A 17155-nucleotide genomic window follows, 5' to 3' on the forward strand; every position below is an offset into this window, starting at 1 on the left:
TTGAGAACTCAAATGAGAATCTTCGATTTTCAAAATGAGAATCTTTGAGGAGTGAAACCCTAAAGTTCATCGAATGTGAATCTTCAAACTAGAATGAAAAGTTTTAAACTTTTGGATGTGAATCTCTAAAATACAAAGCTTCAACTTTTTGGATATGAATCTCTAAATTTTTTAAATGAGAACCTTTGAACTTAGATGTGAAACTCTAAGTTTTATTGCTGAGCCTTTGAACTCAAATGAGAAGCTTTGAATTTTTGGATGTGAATCTCAAGCTTGCTAAATGCGAACCTTTAAAAAGCCTTGAACTTTTAGATGTGAGCCTCCAAAATTCCAATGAGGATCTTTGATGCGAGTCTTGCAAGTTGCAAATGCAAATCTTTAGATCTTGCAAATTTGAACGAAACTGAAATTTTGAGAATCAAATTTCAGTAAATTCTTACGAAGTTGAAAAGTTCTTGCGAATCTGAACCTATGAATGTTGAACTCAAATTGTGAATCTTTGAGTTCCCATTACAAAATTTTTTCAATCACGATCTATAACTCCTTTGGACATGTTGTCAAGGAACAATTTACTTTTCAAAGTTGTGGTGCCTTTGTTTAGAGGAGTAATTTGTTTTTCAAAGTTGTGGTGCCTCTATTTAGATGAGCAATTTACTTTCCAAAAGTTGAGGTGCCTTTATTTAGAGGAGCAATTTACTTTTCAAAGTTGTGGTGCCTCTATTTAGAGGAACAATTTACTTTCCAAAAGTTAAGCCTCTGATTAGGAGAGCCATTTACTTTTCAAAAGTCGTTGAGCCTTTGATTAGAGGAGCTACTTACTTTCCAAAAGTTGTTGAGCCTCTGATTAGAGGAGCTTTAGTTATTTTCAAAGTTGTTAAGCCTCTGATTAAAGAAGCCATTTACTTTTCAAAGTCGTTGAGCCTCTGATTAGAGGAGCCATTTATTTTTTCAAAGTCGTTGAGCCTCTGATTAGATGAGCTTGTTTATTTTTCAAAAGTCTTTGAACCTCTGATTAAAGGAGCTTTGTTTATGTTTCTCAAAGTCGTTAAGCCTCTGCTTAGAGGAGCTTGGATCAAAATTTTAACAAAAAAAAAATAAAAAAATAAAACAAAAAAATAAAAACAAAAAAAATGTCTAGTTGAGTCTTGAATGTGTGTCTACGTCTTTGCACAATTCCTGCTTCATAGAAAATGTGCAAAAAGGGACAACTGTAGACACCCTATTTAGTCTGAACCCAAGCCCATTGAGCTTGGTCTAATAGGATTTGAGTCTAAACCCATTGGACCCGGTTTAGGATCCAATTAGCTAGCCCCAATGGGTTTTTCTTTTTATTTTCATTATATTTTTTATTTTTTTATCTATTAATATTTTTATATTTATCTGTTTTTATTTTTTTATTATTATTTATCTATTTCTTTTATTTATCTAATTATTTTTTTGTTATCTATTAATATATTTATTTTTTTATTTTGATTAATTTTTGGTTAATATTAGGATAAAAAATTAGAATGAATTTGGCTGTGATTTGAGAATTGGCAGAGTTGAGATTGGATTCAAAGATTGAATTCAAATTTCAGAAAGAGTTAGGATTAATCAGAAACTCTTTTGATCAATCCCTATAAATAGGTGCTGAAAGAACAGAAGAAGATACACAGAAAAAAAGACAGACACAGAGAGGATTTAAAAGCTGAAAAAGGGTTTTGGTGCGTGAAAACAGCCCTAGGAATCGGTGGGAAATTTTTGGAAAATTTTTTATGATTTTTTTTCTGGAAATTTCTAGAAAATTTTTAGATTTCGGTTGAATTTTTTGGTGAAGGTTAAATTTTTCGGTGACTTTTTCGGCCAAGTTTAAACTTTTCGGCCAACTACCTAGTTTTCGGTAAGGATTTTCAGAAATCGACCAACTTTTCGACGAACTTTCGATGAAAAACCCAAATTTCGATGAAAATTTTCAAAATCCGGTGAGATTCAACCAGAGTTCTTTGGGTTTTAGAGAGAGGGGAGAGAAGAGGAAGGGAAGAGAGAGAGAGGGAAGGCTCGGTCTGCTAAAAAAAATAAAAGAATTAGCCTTTTATACTTACTGAAAATGACGTCGTTTTAGCGTTACTGTACTCATAAGATCCGCACGTTTTGAAATCGGACGACTCGACCCGAGCGTCGATCTGCTTTCGACCCGCGTTCAACCTGAGTGTAAGCCGTTTTTCGAGTCGAGTTGAGCCAAGCCGAGCCACGTCCTGGAGCCGTCTTTTCTTCTTCGAGTCGAGTCGAGCCGAACCGTTCAAGCCGAGCCATTCCCAGGTTTTTTATTTATTTATTATTATTATTATTATTTATTGATTAGATTAGATTTGTTTAATACTTTTTATTTTATTTTATTTTATTTCTTTATTTTTATTTCCATTTTTATTTTATTTTATTTTATTTTCTTTAAATAAAATTAAAAAATATATATTTTTATGAAAAAGTTGAAAGGATCAATTTTCCTTGAAAATAAGCTTTCAAAAAAAATATTTTTGAAGAAAAGTTAAAATTATCAATTTTCTTTGAAAATAAGCTTTTTTAAAAAAATATTTTTGGGAAAAAATTGAAAGTATCAATTTTCCTTAAAAATAAGTTTTCAAAAAAGGGTTTTTGAGAAAAAGTTGAAAGTATCAATTTTCTTCAAAAATAAGCTTTCTAAAAAAAATATTTTTGGAGAAAAGTTGAAAGTATCAATTTTTTTTAAAAATAAGTTTTCAAAAATATTTTTGAGGAAAAGTTGAAAGTATCAATTTTCCTCGAAGTTAAGGTTTTTAAAAAATATTTTGAGGAAAAGTTGAAAGTATTAATTTTTCTTGAAAATAAGTTTTTTTAAAAAATATTTTTGAGAAAAAGTTGAAAGTATCAATTTTGCTTAAAAATAAGCTTTAAAAAAAATATCTTTGAGGAAAAGTTGAAAGTATAAATTTTTCTCGAAATTAAGGTTTTTAAAAAATATTTTGGAAAAAAGTTGAAAATATCAATTTTTCCTGTACAAAAACAATCATTTTTTTCCTTTTTTATTTTCTTGAATTTTTTTTAATATTAAATAATCCGACGATGGAGTCTCTGCAAGTGAAACAATAGTTTTCTTACATACTTTTGAGGTGAGGGAATTTTCTCAATTTTTTGTTAAAAGTATTAGAGTCAATTGAGAATAATTTTCAATAATTAATTACTTGGTAAATTTTTAAGGTTTCTTGGATAACACAAAATTAAGCTGGTATCATCTTTTGATTGGTGTTGTGAGGGTGCTATAACCTTCCTCATACGTAACCGAACTCTCAAACCCTGTTTTAGTTAATAGACCCGAACTTATTTTTTTAGTTACCCTTAAACTTAAGTGTTCCCTGTAATGATAAATTCTTTAGGTGATCAATCACACCTAGATAAAAAAAATTTGATGACAACTCTTTAAGTTAATACTTAATGATAGATCTTTGGATCTAGACGTTATAATACTTCTCTCTGCTAGTACTTTCCACTAGTACTTTCCACTATTACTTAAAAGTTGATGCAATTTTAATGCCTTCAGTTCCCGTCTGAAATTTTTATTTCAAAACAAATGTTGAAAGAAACTTGAAAGGTTTTTATTTTTTTTAATAGAAGAGTAAAAGATACGACTTAGAGTTGTAAGGCTTTACGCTTTGTTACTTCTAACGAGTCTTCTTACATTAAGTTAATAACTCTAAATGGTGGGTCACCTAAAACATAATAATTATTAGTTCGACTAAAAGCCTAATTAATCATGTAATGAGCACGAAAGTTTCTCTCTAAATATATGTTGGATTTTGCAATTTCAATCTTTTCTAATAAATTATTAACACTGACGAATAATATAATAAAGGAGGTCTTGCACACTAATAGTAATGCTTATAACTTTCGTCGTCGCCAATGATGAATTTGATTCAGATTCAATAATCAATATTCAAAAACTTCTATTCCGTACTAACATCAGTTTCATCTGAATAGCATGTAACGCAACCTTGAGAATCAAATCATATCCAATTTTCTAAAAAATCCAAACATCTAAAAATCATTAAAATCTCTCCCACTACCACCTATAACTAATTCACCTCAATGAGATAAAGCAACACCACCCACTTTGATAAAAGCATATAGAGGGGGGATCTAAGTAATAAGCGAACATTTGAGTATCATCCCATTTTGAAAAAAAAAGATTTACTAAATCAACATCTAAGTATAAAAACACAACTCCAATAAACAAAAAAAAAAAAAAAAATCATATGAGAAACCCCATTTACAAACTTCTAAAAAATCAAAACTCTATAAATTGGAAAATAGTTTGTATCAAAACCACAAGACAAAATGGTAGAAGCTAAACTCAGTCTCAACATGCTAGTCATAAAAAGGGCAAACACCAGCAGATGATGAATCAATGTTCGTAGGTGGAAAAGACAACTCTTGATGTAAGCAAAAAGCTTGCAGCTGTTACAATGCATGAGACTGAGAGGCTCTTTTCCTGGTCATCTTCAAACAGAAATCAACAAAACCTTAAACATTTTCTTGTCCTCGGCAAGATCAGCATAAGCCCAAGCATGTTGTTGATGCTCAAATTCTGCTTCTTCATCATCAGAAATAAAACTTTTGCACAAATCAGGGAAATGATATTAGAGGAATCAATCCCCGTGAGCAAACCCCTTAATAAAGCTAATATAGTTTTTTGGTCCCTTTTGATGCAAATCGTGTTTGAAATTAAAGCTAATATGAACTTTTCAGCAACATTGAAATTTTAGCATATCAAAGAGTAAAAGGAACTCTAGTTGCCAAAATTGTGGTAACATTTAATACCAAAATTGTGCTATCAACATGTAAAACTCGTATTTTGATCATATGCACGTACTTCCAATTATCTCTCAATGAACAAAAATTGTTAGATTTCAGGCAACAAATTGACACAATAGCTACGGAAAACAAACAGCTCAATTCTAGTCAATAATAATCATAATAAATTTTATCTAAATCAATCCATGCATCAAATGAAAAATATAAATCACAAATATTGCATGCAATAAAGGACAAATATAGAACATTAAATATTTGTGAAAAATTCTTCCGTCTAAAGGGAAAAATTATGGGACAAAATCCGAATCAAATTCATTATTCCAAATAGGCAAGTTCAATATCTCAACCTTTTGGCCAAAGCAGGCAAAAAATTACATTCTCTCTCAGGTACATTCAACAATATACTAAAGAAGTTATTCTACGCCTGAAGGATATTAAAATCAAATCAAGTTGGCATCTGGTACCGGCACAATGGGCACAAGTGACTCGTCTCCAGCCACCTAATGATGCAACCATCATGATAAACATGTCCACAAGGCATCGAGGCAACTTCGTCACCGTCCAAGAACTCATCCGTACAGATACTACATTCTTCCTTTGAACTCAAACCCTCGATTAATCTCCTCTTCTTGAAGGGCAAATGACTATCATCACCCCATTTAATCCTTTTCAAAGCTTGAATAGATGACCTACTAGCAGGCTTAAAATTCAATGTACTCAATGAGTCATCAATTGCCTGAGCAACCCCATCATCAGTATTCACCTCAACAATTACTTCCACAATCAACTTTATTACTTTACGTCCAAGGTTAACAGGCTCATTGTCAATCTCCCGTGCAATAAACAAGATATCAGGAACAATAACAGTTTGAAGGAATTGATCGGTAGGATCAATCGTGGAGGCAAACATGTAAAGTAGGGTGTTTGGACCAAACTCTTCAGATAAAAATATGTCACGACGACATGTGAAAGATGAATTAAAAGTTTCTAAGATTGTTTCAGGATCGAGTGATGAAACGTAACAATACTCAAATACTACGTAGAAAACATCATGTTCGACCTCAGAAAGTTGGTCTAAACCATTATCGTTTTCTTGCCTAATGTTGGCGAAGTAAACGGAAGCCATGGGAATGTTTTGGAGGTCCATTTTTCTTTCTGGATTTTTATTGTATTTTCGGAATTAGATTTTGTTTGTAGGTAAAAACAAGTCTTTTATAGGTACATTAGTTCCAGGCTTATAAGGAATCCGATGGCGGTTTGGAGTCGGAAATCAGGTAATTTTATATGCTTGCTTTGATTGCACCAAAGACAAAAAATCAACTTGATGTCCAATACTCTTGTTTTTTTTCCTTTCGTTTTTTATTTCATCTTTTATATTTTTTCCTTGCATTTACCAATTTACGGTTTACATAATTTTGTAATATTTTATTATTTTTCAATATCGAAAGCAAAAATAAAAAATTGTCATTTTTTCCCTTGAATACCTTGAATGAATGAATCAGGTTGAAAATAGGGTTTCAATGCAAACATAAAAATAAAGAAAGCAGGAAGCTATAGATTGTTTTTATATCATATTTTACGCATCTAGAAGCGATTACCAGTGACACAAAAACTATTCTACTAGACATTTTATTTACACATTTTTCACCACTCTTTTTCAGGTGAAGTGTGCTTAGTCTCACATGAAAATGAGGGGCAAACAAAGAATGAAAAACTGCGATTTACACTGAAAGACTGATAGCGAAACTCCGAATACATATTCATTATTTCAAGTAACTGACCCCAGTGATATCAAGTTTGCTACAACTACAAAACTCTCTTTAGAAAAACTTAGATCAAATTGCGTTTCTAGAAATAAATAATTGATTTGAGCTCCTAAAGATATGTGATATAATGTCTCTCCGCTGCTTTAATCTCCAAGTGCGTCCAAAAAGTTGAATGATGACAACTTGTGAAACAAACTGAAGCATAAAAACTCATAAAACTTTCACTCAGAATTGCCACTCAAATATGTACAAGAAACCCGGAGTAGGAAGCCACTCAGATTCTTGTCATCTTTTTTTTTGGCGTGTTGCTTCTTGTCATCTGACTTGTAACTTTTTGCTTTGTGCTCCATGCAATCCCAAATAGAGATCTGAAACCTGCGATCTGAACTGAGGAAGCTTGAAACTGTAATGACATTTTCATTTGGATTTCGCCGACGAACATGTACAAGAAACTCAACAAAAGAGTGGCCACTTGCATTCTTGTCTTCTACCATGCATGAGAGGAACGGCATTCCTGAAAATGTAACAGCTAAATCATAAGAATGTCATAATATATATTTTTTGTTAATAAAAATAATAATACAGCAATCACTCTGAGTCACTGACAATAAGAAACCTGCAAGCATAGAAACAATAGCACAGAAGCTATTTGCTTCATTGTCACAAAAACAAGGCAAACATTTTTGGACACCCACGAAACACCTACTCTCCCTCTCCAATTACAGAATGAGAGAACTTTAAATGGTGCACGTTGAAAGAATTTTTGTAGTGAGCGTGAGTTATGAAAAGGAGAGTGGACATCGAAAACAAAAGGAAAAAGGACTATATAAGAGAAATCAATGGCAATTTTGGTTAATATTCCACACAGGTTATTTATCAAGCAATATCATAGTTTGCATGCGGGGAAGAGTTCTATGTACTGACCAGATGGATCCCCTTTCTTGCACAATTTCAAGCAGCAAAAGAATATAAAGATAAAATGCATTAAACAGTGAAATCTTCTTCAAGTTTCCATAAAAGAGATGGAAAAAAGCTTTCTTTTAGGGAAAAAAAAGTACAGCTAAGAAAGAACCATTAATCATACCGAAGGTAGGAACATCTTTGGAACCAAATAACATTTACTCCATTGAACTTCGTCGATAATGAATTGTCATATTGCTGCTTCACAAACTTAACATGCAGAAATGTAGAAAAAAGGGCACAAGCGTCACTACAAGGTAGGTGAAAGGTTCATGACACAGGATAAAGCTAAAAAACATATTATGAAAATTGACACCCCAAATACCCATCCTTTTCCATGGTTTGTTTTTCATTTTTCTTTTCCCACCTTTACTCTTTGACACGTTACAGGAGATAACCCTAACCCAATAATCCTAACACTTGAATCCGAGGCCACTTATTTGAGTGTCATACTATTCAGTCATCAAGAACAAGACCTTTCAAGACTCTTCTCATCCAATCCGAAACCCACATACTCCATAAATCACCAAGGGAAATTCACACTATTAAAAGGAAGGAAGAGGAAACTGAGCATGCAAACAAAATCCCATCATACAAGGAGTTTTAAGTGCTATTTTGAACTAAAACATAGATGTGGTCAATTTAATATAATTGGGCATTTGATTTGAGTATTTAAATAGTGAATTCATTTTTTAAATAAATAGCATAACAAAAATTCCTCAGTTTGCTCATCTTGCAGCAGATACCAAACCTTACTAGTCTCAACGCTTTACGTGTGATTATGTTCACAACTCACAAGTTGTTTCTTATTTATTAACCAGTTAATGAGAATTTTAGTAGACATATACATTCCAAAAGGAATTAAAACAAAATACCTGAGTGCAGACCTCCTCCACAGAGGTAAAGCCAAAAAAGTTGTTGCAAGATACTTGAATCCACTGAGATCCCAAAACATATTAAAGTATCCTAACCATTCTCAAGAAGATAGATTCCATCATCCTTGACATGTTCACTAGCAAGTTGGATTATAGAAGGAAGACCAGACTCATCCCCTTCCTGTCCGATGAGCAGAAAATTGTCTGTTAGCATGGTTGAAACACTCTGGACTGTAAGCCAACAAGAAAATTTTACCTTTGAATTAAGGTTGTGGATGTCAAACATCCTGGGTTAAACCAGTGGGACTGCCAAAGGAGTAGAAGGGAGGAAGCATAATTGAACCGGTAGGAATGATCATCTATTCTGCCATCATTTCTCAACCCTGTGCTCTTCATTAATGCTGTAAAAAGAAGACAATTATCAACCGAACGAAAATATCTCAAATTTTTCTGAAGAAGATGACCAAATTTCTGCCACGGTATTTGCCAAAATGGAAGATATGAAGTTTGAAGATGGAGTTTAACCCAAAATAATAATAATGAAAGAGTACGGGATACAGAATAATCTAGAACTAGGAATCAGGTAGATAATTAGAACAATGAAACATATATACTGAAGCTTAAGAGCCTCAGGAAGAATAAGCTGCCTAGATGATGATACTGTAGCGCAAAATTTACGATAAGAAAGCAGAATGTTGATGCAAAGATTTGTCACTTTCTCCCTCACTTGCACGAGTGGGCTAGTAGGAATTTCAATGGCAGCTTCATTCAATGTAAATTAGTAAAAAGCAAAACGTGGTCCAGATTCTTGCACATCAAATTAATGATTCCAGGAAGAGAATTTCAAGAAAATTCTGCAAATAAAATAACCAATTAACTCATTCATATGGAAAGGATCAATTCATAATTTGAAAAACAAAGGAGAAGAGCTTCTATGAAATGACAGCTTGAAGCAGATAAAACATGGCATGAGAGGGAAAAGAACGATTAACATAACCAATTAATATGCACAATCAATTCACCAAATAGGGCAAAGAAAGTAAAAAAAGATGTACAATGCAGACTCAAATACCTTGCTTTAAGAAACAAGTGAATTGAGTATCCAAGTTGTTAGGAAAATGGGGTCCAGTCCCATGTAAGTAGTTTTGGACCAAGTAAAAGCCATGGGCCTTGATCTTTTATTTTACACAGAGCCCTAGCTACTTAATAAAAAAAAGAGGTGGGGTTGTTTTAGGTGTGTGTCGAAAACCAAGCAGAGAAAGAAGAAAAGCCAGGAAAAGCAGAGAGAGAAAAAAGAGAAGGGAGAGTTGGTTGAACGGAAGTCAATCCGTGGTCCGATTGAGTTGGAACCTTGTCAGGAGGTTTATGATTCAGAGTTCTACATTCTGAATGGTGAAGATCGGGTTTGAAGCTATCTAAGAACAAATCCAGGGTGTATTTGTTGAGTCACTTATTTGGTGAGATTTCTCCAATTGTTTCTCTAGTTGTTGATTAGCTCTAGTTTTAGCTAGAGAAGAACTTTGTATAACTATTATTTGATAGTGAAGATTTTTCTGGTGGCCCGTGATTTTTTTCCTCTACACTGAAGGATTTTTCACGTAAATCTTGGTGTGCTTTATTTTTCCTACGTATTTGATTATTGATTGCTGTCTATTGTTTCTATATTGTTGTGATTATTACTTCAGGCGCAACAAGTGGTATCAGAGCGAGGGTTATTTTGAGATATCGATACAGAAGCAACCCAGGATAGAAGTAAATTCTATTTGAGATCATGAAGGGTGATACAGGTTTTATGATAAAATTGACAGCATCGAATTATTCAATTTGAAAGCCTATGATGGAGGATCATCTATACTGCAAAGATTTATATGAGCCAATATTGGGAGATTCGGCTAAACCAACGGATATGAAAGATGAAAGCTGAAAGAAGCTAGGTAGAAAAACGCTGGCTACAATCAGAAAATGAGTTGATATCAGCGTGTTTCATTATGTAGCGCAGGAATCAGATGCTCACATTGTTTGAGAAAAATTGGCAGCATTGTATGAGAGAAAAACATGTATGAATAAAGTTATGCTTGTTAAAAAGATTACAACTTTACAGTACAGGGATGGACGATCTGTTACAGAGCACTTGAATGATTTTCAAGATATATTTAATCGAATGACTACTATGGAGCTTAAGATGGATGATGAAATGAAGGCGTTATTTCTTTTGGGTTCATTGTCAGACAGCTGGAATACTCTAGTTGTGACTGTTCTTAATTCAACTCCTGATTATAAGGTGACATTGGAGATGGTAAAGGACAGTATGCTTAATGAAGAAGCGAGGCTAAAATATGTAGACCTTGGAAATCAAGCTCTAGTCACAGAGAATAGGGGTAGAAACATCGACAGAGGTCAGGACTTAAAAAGCCATGGTAAGTCTAAACATAGATCCAAATCTAGAGGTAAAGTGAAGTGTTTCCATTGTGGTAAGATGGATCATATAAAACGAAACTGTAAAATCTTAAAGCAAGAGCGAAAAGATGAGAAAGACAAAAGTTCAGATGATGGCAATGTTGCAGCAGTGAATTCAGATAGTGATTCAGTTACTTTGATTTGTACACATGGTGATTGTAATCATGTTAGTGATCCCGACATTGAGTGGATAGTTGACACAGGAACAGCATATCATTGTGTTCCTAAGAGAGAGTTGTTTACAACTTACAAAGCAGAAGACTTTGGTTGTACCAAAATGGAAAACAAGAGTGTGTCGCAGATTGTTGGGATTGGTGATATTGTTGTACAAACTAGTACAGGCTGCATGTTGACTTTGATGGATGTCAGACACATTTCAGATATGAGAATGAACTTGCTTGCTATTAATGTCCTTGATATGGAGGGATATGAAAGTCGACAAAAGAATGGACAGTGAAAGCTTCTCAAAAGATCTATGATAGTTGCAAGGGAAAAACTATGCTGCACAATGTATAAGACATGGATGCAATTGAACGGTAACCAGGTAAATACCGTTGAAAATAATGCTTCAGCAAACTTGTGGCACAGGAGACTGGCACACATGAGTGAAAAGGGGTTACAGGTTTTGGCAAGACACTCTCTCATTCCCTTGACCAAAGGTATGTCTCTCGATTCATGTGATTATTGTTTGTTTGGTAAGCATTATAGAGTTTCTTTTCGTAAAAGTTCTCAGAGAAAAGAAAATAGATTAGAATTAATTTATTCTGACGTATGTGATCCCATTGAGGTTGAGTCATTAGGTGGTAGCAGATATTTTGTTACTTTTATTGATGATACTTCACGTAAGACTTGGGTGTATATGTTGAAATACAAAAGTCAGGTACTACAGTATTTTCAAAAATTTCATGCCATGGTTGAAAGGATGACAGGGTTACCCTTGAAGTGTATTCGAACTGATAATGGTGGGGAATACACATCTAAAGGCTTTGAAGAGTATTGCTCAAAGCATGGGATCAGGCATGAGAGGACAGAACCTGAAACACCGCAGCATAATGGTATAGCTGAAAGAATGAATCGCACCATTGTAGAAAAAGTCATATGTATGTTGAGGATGGCAAAATTACCAAAGCCATTTTGGGGTGAAACAGTTAATACAGCTTGTTATTTACTTAATAGGTCACCATCAGTTCCTTTGGGCTTTGACATTCCAGAAAGAGTGTGGACAGAAAAAGATACTTCATACTCTCACTTGAAAGTTTTTGGGTGTAAAGTATTCATGCATGTGCCAAAAGAGCAGAGGTTAAAGCTTGACAGTAAAGCTACACAGTGTGTGTTTGTAGGATATGGTGATGAAGAATTTAGTTACAGGGTATGGGATCCAGTAAAGAGAAAGACAGTCAGAAGCAGAGATGTGGTCTTTCATGAAAAAGAAACCATAACAGACCTTGAGAAAAATGAGAAGACTACACGAGTTACTGTTGAGTGTGATGTTTTAACACCGACAGGGATTTCACAGGAAAGAGCCACAGATGGTGAAAATGAGCCAGAAACAGAACTTGAGGATATGAATGAGCCAGCTATAGTTGGTGATGAGCCAGATGCTATTAGTTTTGAGTAGGGGGAGCAATCCTCTCTACCTGAGAGTGTTGAGCAGGGGGAGCTACCTTCGACATCAAGTAATGTAGAGTCTCAGCCTAGGAGATCTACTAGAGAGCGTAGGCCATCTATCAGGTATCCAAGTTCAGATTTTATTTTAGTTACCATTGAAGGAGAGCCAGAAAGCTTTCAAGATGTGCAGGCTACTCCGGATAGAGAGCACTGGTTAAAAGTAATGAAAGAAGAGATAGAGTCATTATGAAAGAATGGTACTTGTGATCTTGTTAAACTTCTAAGGGAAAAGCTTGAGCTTTGCAGTAACTTGGCCGGAATGAGTTCCCTGGCCAAGGTAAGTTCCAAATGAAACTGTTATGGTGATGAATCTCCTCCTAATGGGGCTAGAGGGGGAGATTGTTAGGAAAATGGGGTCCAGTCCCATGTAAATGATTTTGGACCAAGTAAAGGCCATGGGCCTTGATCTTTTATTTTACACAGAGCCCTAGCTACTTAATAAAAAAAAGAGGTGGGGTTGTTTTAGGTGTGTGTCGAAAACCAAGCAGAGAAAAAAGAAAAGCCAGGAAAAGCAGAGAAAGAAAAAAAGAAGGGAGAGTTGGTTGAATAGAAGTCAATCCGTGGTCCGATTGAGTTGGAACCTTGTCAAGAGGTTTATGATTCAGAGTTCTACATTCTGAACGGTGAAGATCGAGTTTGAAGCTCTCTAGGAACAAATCCATGGTGTATTTGTTGAGTCACTTATTTGGTGAGATTTCTCCAATTTTTTCTCTAGTTGTTGATTAGCTCTAGTTTTAGCTAAAGAAGAACTTTGTATAACTATTATTTGATAGTGAAGATTTTTCTGATAGCCCGTGGTTTTTTCCCTCTACACTGGAGGGTTTTTCACGTAAATCTTGGTGTGCTTTATTTTTCCTACGTATTTGATTATTGATTGCTGTCTATTGCTTCTGTATTGTTGTGATTATTGCTTCAGGCGCAACACAAGTCAATAGAGCGAATCAAATTACTTAGCATATTTGTGCATGGCAAGGATAAGTTTGTGTCTCAAATTCTTCTTTGCCCCTAAACAGTGGTATAGAGAAGTGCACACTGGAAAGAGAAAGCCAGAATATTACCCAAGCATCAGAACTCTCAAATTCTTGATGCTAACAAATAATGTACGAAGCATGACATTAAAAATTCAGACACCGTTAGGTTAGTACCTGAAAAGCACATTCAGAACCATCGTGTAATTTATCATCATGCTTTAAGGTTACCAATATGCATTTGTCACAGTCAATCTGCATAGCAGAGAGGATTGTTCATGATTGAAACAAATTGATACTAGATAAAACACTCAAAAGCTGCTTGGGCAAATCTTAACCATGCAAATAAACCCTCCAAGCAGTAATACGTGTAAAGTTTCTTTGAAGAAAAAATTTATATATATAAGAAGCAAAGTTACCAAATTCATGAGTTACAAAATTATGGCTGACAAACGCACTACATCGGTGGCAGGAGACAAATGCTGAATAAAATATCACATTATGGAATCTGTTATATACTAAACAAAAAAGCTAGATCAAATTGTTTTAAGATAAGCATAGCTGTACCAGTATGTTGCTCCGAGGCCTAATTTTTTCTTCACGTAACCATGTTACACACATAGAACAACTCAAAGTCGAAATCAATTATGAAGATAATAACTCTTCAAACAGAATGATTTTACTAAGGGAAATTTGAACAAACCCCTGTCAGCCACATACCATGCCTGAAAATATCTCAGGTCCAAGAATATACCAACTAAGCAAACCAACCATCCAGAAGCAGTTATACATCTCCTTCAATAAGTCCTCATTCATCTCCATAGCTCATTTATAGTGCAATTATAAGATTGACTTAAATCACAACTATGAGAAAATACAAAATATTTTCGCTAAAAATTAAAGACTGATTGATTGGATTTCAAACACCTTAGCGAATGTAATCGATGAAAGACATAATGAGAAACATAAGCCAGGGTATTTTTCGAAAAGAGCACAAACCCTAGGTAGGTCAATGTCGGTTGGAATGCGTTTGCAAAAGTTTTCGGAGTAATCTTGAACTTGAATACCCTACAAGTATTTAAAGGGATGAAAAAGATTGAAATAGGGTTAATTACCATCATAATGTAATGAAGTCAATTATCAATATTTCACTAATGAAACGGAGCAAAACATCAGAAAACATTACCTGGCTGCATCTCACACGCATGACAGCCTCAAAACCTTGGGGCCTAGTGATGTTCCATCTAAGATCATTGTAGAGCTTTGCAGAATCAGAGACCGCAGAGAAGGGGTAATAATAGTACACCTGGAATTTAGAGAAAATATGTGTTGAAACGGGAGTCTTCCACTCAAGAAAAAACTCTGTAGTCCTGGTACTGAAACCTCATGCACAGAAGTTCAACAAGTACAGATTGGATGGTGAATAAAAACTACATCAATATAGAGTCAGGCGCTCAAGTTTCACCAAACAGGCATCAGGCTTGAGTTATTTTGTTAAGTTAGCACTCTGCTGAGGACAGAGAGCAACTAGGTGGAGGATGGCAAAAGCAAGTTCACCAACGATGACAACGGAGTAATGCAGTTTATCACAAAAAATAGAGAAATAGGAAAAGGTCACTTGTTATCTAACTAAGAAAGGATGTTGTTGGTCATCCATAATTTTTTTTACTATTTCCTGTAAACTTGAGATGCACCTCAGCCATAGTTTAGCAAAATTGAACCTTGGAAACTGAAGTATGTGATGGAACTGAGCAGGCCCCACATATAAATTATTTGGATGTGGTTGCGGAGATTCCAGAAGTTAGGAGTCCGAAAGAAAAGTATAGAAAGGTCAGAAAATCAAGCCAGTTTTGAGTCAAGTAACAAACTTGCATTATAACCTTATCTAAAGTACAAATTTCGTGTTTATATGTAAGATGAAAAAAAAATAAAAAAATAATTATTTTATATTATATTTAATTTAATTTTTTTTTAAAAATATAAGATTATAAAAATAATTATAATTTAATCTTTTTAAAAATAAAAAGAATTATTTTTAATGTATAAAATTGAATTAATATTATTTATTAAATTCTTAAAAATTATATCAATAATTTAAATTATATAAATTTTTAAAAAATAATTTTGATCAATAAATAAATTATTTTATTTTAATACTTGTATGTATCAAATATAAAATAAAATAATATTTTTAATTTAATTTATAATATCATTATATCTTATCTTTTTATGATATTGTGTATCAAGTTCTCAACAGCCACCGATGAAGAAAGAAATATTGAAGTGCTCCGCAATAGAAAATTTTAAAGCAGCCAGCCAGCATGCAAGGTTTGAAACCTAACGTACTTTGCATACTTAAAAACGTGTTTTCAAACATGCAGTCTCCCTTAAAACTAATTTATGATGAAGCGAATTTGAGCATAGTTACACACTTTGGCTCACAATAGGCAGTTCGGTGAATGGACAACTTGTAATAGAACATGTCCCCCCCCCCCCCCCCCCCCCCCCCCCATTTAACATATTTTACAGCAAATTTGTCTCAACATTTTTTATTAAAAACTATATGATAATTTTAAATCACAAGAATTACTGTCAAAGGTTTGAATCTTGACGAGTGGGGTTTACATAAAAATTTCCAATACTTATTAACAGTGCAGGAGGAACTTCAATTTCAAACAGAGAGAATAACAAACAACTTGTACTTCACCATTTCAATTCGAGTTAAGCATGGGTGTTAGAAGATAACAATTTGAATTAAATTATCAGGCAGTGAAACAGGAAAGCCAAGGTAAATATTAGTTAATACCTGCCCTCCAGTTGTTCTTGGGATGACAAAGATGGAAGCAATGTCTAAATAAGTCTGAGTAGTGACAAATACATCAACACAGACCTGCCACGTTTTGCAAGATAAAAGCATGCTCAAAAAAATCAGTCATAGCCAGAGATTTATGTTATCAGTATGAATTTCAACAAGCATTGATCTGGTGAATTGTTTATCACATTATGATGATATCAAGAAGAAAAGAAATTGCTTCAAGTTTACCTGATACTCAGCTAACTCAATTACCATTGTCTTGAGAATTTTGTCCGCTGGTTGCAGTAATTTATGAGCCTCCTGATCAACAGAATGAAAAGATTTTAAAACAGAAGCACAATGCCTTCCATTGAATGAAAAAAAGTTCCTGCTTCGATTACAAAATTTCTGAATTTCATTTTACAAACGAATGTATCACAGTAGGTTCAATATGGAAAGCAGAAAAATAAGATAATCATAATTGACATGTTGATAAATAGAAGATAAATTCATTTTGTGAGTAGTTACGATGAAATTTTTTTTTTTTTTTTTTTGTTCTTTCTCTCAGAAGGGAACTGATGCACCCACTGTCAAGTGAAGTCATAACTCCACTACAAAGATGATTATACGAGATAACGGTACTCAAGTATAATCCACAACCACTCCCAAAAAGGGCCTAATTTTTGAAAGCCTACCAACTATATAGCAAAATACAGAAATTAAAAGCCAAGTCAGTAGCCTTGCAGCAATATCACTTTTTGGTTAGGAAAACAGGAAAATGAACGAAGCATGATGTTCAAAAGAAGGTTGTCAATATCTTCATCTAGAAGAACACAGAAGCAT

At 34.0% G+C, this 17155-nt stretch overlaps 1 protein-coding gene and 1 pseudogene across 2 annotated transcripts; both read right to left on the reverse strand.

The window, feature by feature from the left end:
* Positions 1-5241: 5241 nt before the first annotated feature.
* LOC111299903 (E3 ubiquitin-protein ligase RING1-like) lies at positions 5242-5971 on the reverse strand. Its single transcript, XM_022895425.2, has one exon. It carries the CDS (start codon positions 5969-5971, stop codon positions 5270-5272), a length of 702 nt encoding a protein of 233 aa, XP_022751160.2. The 3' UTR covers positions 5242-5269.
* Positions 5972-6418: 447 nt separating this feature from the next.
* On the reverse strand, positions 6419-16732 carry LOC111299911 (protein transport protein SEC24 B-like; annotated as a pseudogene). Its single transcript, XR_016335906.1, has 12 exons — positions 16562-16732; positions 16325-16408; positions 14705-14824; positions 14518-14586; positions 13696-13773; positions 13480-13582; positions 9498-9533; positions 9032-9187; positions 8682-8826; positions 8426-8606; positions 7675-7760; positions 6419-7104 (listed from the first exon to the last, which is right to left on the reverse strand). The product of XR_016335906.1 is annotated as a protein transport protein SEC24 B-like (transcript).
* Positions 16733-17155: the final 423 nt, after the last annotated feature.

This window comes from Durio zibethinus, chromosome 3 (assembly GCF_047325235.1).
Source record: "Durio zibethinus cultivar Kanyao isolate XHJ-2024 chromosome 3, ASM4732523v1, whole genome shotgun sequence".
Taxonomy (NCBI): domain Eukaryota; kingdom Viridiplantae; phylum Streptophyta; class Magnoliopsida; order Malvales; family Malvaceae; genus Durio; species Durio zibethinus.